The sequence below is a fragment of the Amblyraja radiata genome, chromosome 8 (assembly GCF_010909765.2).
Source record: "Amblyraja radiata isolate CabotCenter1 chromosome 8, sAmbRad1.1.pri, whole genome shotgun sequence".
Lineage (NCBI taxonomy): Eukaryota > Metazoa > Chordata > Chondrichthyes > Rajiformes > Rajidae > Amblyraja > Amblyraja radiata.
In genome coordinates this window covers 76,940,495-76,946,494 of record NC_045963.1, presented here as the reverse complement: position 1 = coordinate 76,946,494, position 6,000 = coordinate 76,940,495, and the positions used below count along the sequence as shown (strand labels likewise).

General features: G+C 50.3%; 1 protein-coding gene across 6 annotated transcripts in view; it reads left to right on the top strand.

Moving 5' to 3' along the window:
• Positions 1 to 356: 356 nt before the first annotated feature.
• Positions 357 to 6,000, top strand: part of tasp1 (taspase 1) — a 104,095-nt gene continuing 98,451 nt past the window's right edge. For all 6 annotated transcript variants that reach the window (XM_033026280.1, XM_033026278.1, XM_033026277.1 and 3 more), the window contains exon 1: positions 357 to 629. In XM_033026280.1, the coding sequence (XP_032882171.1) occupies positions 452 to 629 (178 nt within the window). In that variant the 5' untranslated portion in view covers positions 357 to 451. The remainder of the gene's footprint in view (positions 630 to 6,000) is intronic.

The window sequence follows — 6,000 nt, the reverse complement described above, 5'->3', positions numbered from 1 at the left end:
AATCCGGACACCCCCTCCTAATCCGGACACCCCCTCCTAATCCGGATCACCTCCTAATCCGGATCCCCTCCTAATCCGGACACCCCCTCCTAATTCGGATCCCCTCCTAATCCGGACACCCCCTCCTAATCCGGACACCCCCTCCTAATACAGACCCCCCTCCTAATCCGGACCCCCCTCCTAATCCGGATCCCCTCTCCTAATCCGGATCCCCCTCCTAATCCGGATCCCCCTCCTAATACAGACCCCCCTCCTAATCCGGATCCCCCTCCTAATCCGGATCCCCTCCTAATCCGGACACCGCCTCCCTCCCTCCACCGCTCGGCCTGCCCCCACCTCCTCCTCTTCCTCCTCCTCCTCCCCCGCCCCCGCCCGCGCCGCCACCTTGACCGAGCGAGCGACCGATGGCAGGCGGCGGCGGTGGCGGCCATGGCGCCCGTGTGTGACCATCATGGAGGCTGCAGAGAGCGGGCGCCCGGGCCCAGCGGCCTCCTCGTCCTCCTCGTCCTCGTCCTCCTCGCCGCCCGCCGCCGCTGAGGGGGAGAAGACGGGACCGGCGGCGATGAGGAGGAGCGACAGAGATGGCGGCGCGGACGGGAGGAACGTGGGCTTCGTGCTGGTGCACGCAGGTGAGCCCGGGCTTCTTGTCCACTCTCCCCTCCCTCCCTCCCCTCCCCTCACCCGCCATCGGCCTCCTCCTCCCCCTCCTCCTCCCGCCGCCGAAAGGTGAACTTCCTCCCTCTCTCTCTCCTCCCTCTTTTCCCTCTCTCCTTCCCTCTCCCCCTCCTTCCTTCCCTCTCTCTCTCCCTCCTTTCCTCTCTCCTCTCTCCCATCCCTTCTTCCCTCTATCCCTCCCTCCTTCCCTCTATCCTACCCTCCCTCCCCTTCTCTCCCCCTCTCTCCCTCCCCTCTCCTTCTCTCCCCCCCTCCCTCCTTCCCTCTCTCCCTCCTTCCCTCTCTCACTCCATGCCACTCTCCACCCTCCTCCCCTCTCTCCTCTCCCCCCCCTCCCCTCTCCCCCCCTCCTCCCTCTCTCCCTCCCTCCTCCCCTCTCTCCCTCCCTCTCTCCTTCTCTCCCCCTCTCCTCCCCTCTCTCCCTCTCCTCTCTCCTTCTCTCCCCCTCCCTTATCCCTCTCTCCTCCTTCCCTCCATGCCACTCTCCACCCTCTCCCCTCTCTCCTTTTTCTCCCCCCTCTCTCCCTCCCTCCTCCCCTCTCTCCTTCTCTCCCCCCCTCCTCCCTCCTCCCCTCTCTCCTTCTCTCCCCCCCTCCTCCCTCCTCCCCTCTCTCCTTCTCTCTCCCTCCCTCCTTCCCTCTCTCCCTCCCTCCTTCCCTCTCTCCCTCCGTCCCTCCCCTCAGCAATGCTCACGGTTAGAGAGAGGACACTGCAGATAAAGCTTTCTGAGGTCATGGGGAGAAAGCAGGAGAATGGGGTTAGGAGGGAGAGATTGAATGTCAGACTCGATGGGCCGAATTACCTAATTCTACTTCTATTCCCTATGACATGAAGAAGGTTCTCAACCCAAAACGACACCAATTCCTTCTCTCCTGAGCTGCTGTCTGAGTTACTCCAGGCATTTTGTGTCTTATCTTCAGAGGGAGGATATGTCCCCACTCCCACCCACCTAAATCAAATATTGTCCGTTTTGAGACCATAAATAGGCCAAGCCATATCCTGAATGGTGCAGTTTCTGTTCATAAGTTCTCGGAGCAGAATTAGGCCATTCTGCCCATCAAGTCTACTCCACTATTCAATCATGGCTGATCAATCTTTCCCTCTTAACCTCATTCCCCTGCCTTCTCCACGTAACCCCTGACACCCGTACTAATCAAGAATGTATCTCCGCTTAGACCTACGTGATCTCCTGGTGTTTAAACACTTTAACTCCCCCTCCCATTCCCACACTGACCTTTCTGTCCTGGGCCTCCTCCCCTGTCAGAGTGCGGCCCAACACAAATTTGAGGAACAGCACCTCGTATTTCACTTAGGCAGCTTACAACCCAGCAGTGAATATTGACTTCCCTGACTTTGTCCTTGCTTTCCCTCTCTCTGCATCCCTCCCCCATCCTAGTTCTCCGACTTGCTTGACTGTCCTCCAGTTTGAATTTTACTGATTTTATGCAACGTTGTCACCTTCCCCGCAGCTAACAATGATCCGATCTACATTTTCCTTGAACTTCGTCCCCTTTAATCTCTCGTTTTCACTCCTTAGCCTTCCATATCTCTATGTCTTCCACTCCCATGACTCAGTCTGAAGAAGGGTCTCGACTCGAAACGTCACCCTTTCCTTCTCTCCAGAGATGCTGCCTGAGTTACTCCAGCCTTTTGTGTCTATCTGCAGTTCCTTCCTACACAAGAATCTTCCAATCCCTGCCGTAAAAATATCCACTGACTTGGCCTCCACAGCCTTCTGTGGCAATGAATTCCACAGATTCACCAACCACTGACGAAAGAAATTCCGCCTCATCTCCTTCCGAAAGGAACGTTCTTTTATTCTGAGGCTATGACCTTGGGTCTTGGACTCTCCCACGAGTGGAAACATCATCTCCACATCCACTCTGTCCAGGCCTTTCACTGTTCATTAAGTTTCATGTTAAAACCAATATCCATCTTGACAGTTGTATCAAGTGCTTATATATCACACAACTTCACAGTGGACAGTCATTACCTTTTTCCCCCCAGGATGGAAGTGTCAAATACTGGAGGGCACAGCTTTAAGGTGAGAAGGGCAAGGTTTGAATGAGATTAACGTTTAAGAAACATTTAGACACGTACAAGGATAGATTGAACCCAAAATGTTGGAGTAACTCAGCAGGACAGGTAGCATCTCTGGAGAAAAAGAATGGGTGCCATTTCGGGTTGAGACCCTTCTTCAGACCGACCCATCTCCCAGTCAGATTCACGTTTATTGGTGGTAGATAACACATGTTAAAACAAATATCACCTTGACAGTTTTAACCAAGTGCTTATAGATCACACGACTTCAGAGTAGTTAGTCATTACCTCTTTCTCCAGGATGGAAGTGATAAAGTGTCAAGCGAGGTGAGAGGGGCAAAGTTTAAAGGAAATTAACATTCAAGAAACATTTAGACAGGTACATGGATGGGATAGGCACAAAATGTTGGAGTAACTCAGCGGTTAGGCAGCATCTCTGGTGAGAAGGAATGGGTGACGTTTCTCCAGAGATGCTGGGTGTCCTGCTGAGTTACTCCAGCATTTTATGTCTTATCATCGGTGTAAACTAGCATCTGCAGTTCCTTCCTACACATGGATAGGATAGGTTGAGTCAAACGTAGGCAGGTGGGACAAGTGAAGATGGGGCAAATGGGTCAGTGAGAGCAAGTTGGGCCAAAGGTCATAAGGAATAGGAGTAGAATTAGGCCATTCGGCCCATCAAGTCTACTCCGCCATTCAATCATGGCTGATCTATCTCTCTCTCCTAACCCCATTCTCCTGTCTTCCCCCAATAACCACTGACACCCGTACTAATGAATCTATCAATCTGTGCTTTAAAAATATCCACTGACGTGGTCTCCACGGCCTTCTATGGCAAATAATTCCACAGAATGGAGTTGGAGACGGAGTAAGTGGTGGGAGCCTGATCAGTCCAGACTGAACTACGTCTTGGGCAGAGCTGTTCCCAAACCAGGCTATGATGCAAAAAAGAGGTTGACAATTTCGGTACAGGCATTGTGGGCTGAAGGACCTGTTCCACCTGTTCCTGTGCTGTATGTACTATTATGTTCTATAACTTGTCTGGTAGAGATTGTACCATAGCGACCAGATTATAACATAGTAGCCTGAAAGAGCATAGCACCACAAGTATGTTGTATCGGCTGCATGCACAAATGGATCTGTCCATTAATTCGGGTTTAGGTTTATTATTGTCAAGTGTGCTGAGGTACAGGGAAAAGTTTTTTTGCATGCGATCCGATAAAAAGTCACTGTTTGGTTTGAATGTCTGTTTTTAGTTCAATTTTAGGTCTATTTTAGATATGATAATTTTTGTGGTATGTATTTATTTCTGTTTTTATTAATTGCACTGACAAAAACTGAGGAGAAACAATTCTTCGTTTCTTCTGTGTATGCAAGTACTCGGTGAAATGACAATAAAGTTAATACTGAATACTGAAAATCAGATTACACTCTGCGTAAATACAATCAAACCAAACTCAAAGATTTGAGTAGACAATAGGTGCAGGAGTAGGCCATTCAGCCCTTCGAGCCAGCACCGCACATTCAATGTGATCATGGTTGATCATCCCCAATCAGTACCCCGTTCCTGCCTTCTCCCCATATCCCCTGACTCCGGTATCTTTAAGAGACCTATCTAGCTCTCTCTTGAAAGTATCCAGAGAACCAGCCTCCACCGTCCTCTGAGGCAGAGAATTCCACAGACTCACAACTCTCTGTGAGAAAAAGCGTTTCCTCGTCTCCATTCTAAATAGCTTACCCCTTATTCTTAAATTGTGGCCCCTGGTTCTGGACTCCCCCAACATCGGGAACATGTTTCCTGCCTCTAACGTGTCCAAACCCTTAATAATCTTATATGTTTCAATAAGATCACTTCTCATCCTTCTAAACTTCAGAGTGTACAAGCCCAGCTGCTCCATTCTCTCAGCATATGACAATCCCGCCATCCCGGGAATTAACCTTGTAAACCTACGCTGCACTCCCTCAATAGCAAGAATGTCCTTCCTCAAATTAGGGGACCAAAACTGCACACAATATTCCAGGTGTGTTCTCACTTGGGCCCTATACAACTGCAGAAGGACCAGGGATGTCAGGAAGCTGCTGAGGGAACGCAACTCAGCCTTTAGATCTGGCAGTGATGAATTGTACAGCACTGCCAGATCTAAACTAAAGAGAGCCATTAAAGAGGCAAAGACAGCCTATGGAAGAAGGTTAGAGGGGTATTTTAACGAGAGGGACCCTCGGCGTGTCTGGCAGGGCATTCAGCAACTCACAAACTACAAGGGCAAGGGGGGGGCGATCATCTGCAGCAGTAACAACTCGCTAGCTGAGGAGCTCAACCATTTTTTTGCCCGTTTTGAGCTGAATGAGGCGGAGCCTGCACCTGCAGCCGCACCCAGCACTGACGAACTGGCACTCACTGTGAGTACGGAGGACGTCAGAAGAACACTCCGCAGGGTCAACCCCAGGAAGGGTGCTGGCCCAGATGGCATCCCAGGGAGAGTATTGCGGGACTGTGCAGACCAGTTAGCTGAGGTTTTTAGCGACATCTTCAACCTCTCTCTGTCAACGTGCACTGTCCCTAAATGCTTTAAGACTGCTACCATCGTGCCTGTACCCAAAAAAACATCCATTACCAGCTTGAATGACTATAGACCTGTTGCTCTCACTTCAACGGTGATGAAGTGTTTTGAACGGCTGGTCCTGGCCTACATTAAGTCCTCACTCCCATCCACCCTGGATCAGCATCAGTTTGCATATAGAGCTAATAGGTCAACGGAGGATGCCATCAACATAGCTCTACATTCTGCACTGACACATCTGGAGCGTCCTGGCTCATATGTGAGGATGTTATTTGTAGATTTTAGTTCTGCATTTAATACAATCATCCCCAGCAGAATGGTGGACAAACTGTCTGATCTGGGTGTTAATGCAAACACATGCGGATGGATTAAGGACTTTTTAACAGACCGCCCACAGACTGTCAGGATGGGGTCCAATTACTCCCCAGTCCTGACGCTCAGCACAGCAGCGCCACAAGGTTGTGTGCTGAGTCCCATCTTGTATACAATATACACTTATGACTGTATACCAACACACAGTACAAACAGGATCATCAAGTTTGTGGACAACACGACTGTGGTGGGACTGATAAACAACAACGACGAGTCTGCCTACAGGGATGAAGTCCAAAAACTGACTGTCTGGTGTACCAAAAACAACCTGGTACTCAACCCATCAAAGACAAAAGAACTGGTCGTTGACTTCAGGAGGAAGAGGAGAGAGGAACCTGCTCCCTTATACATC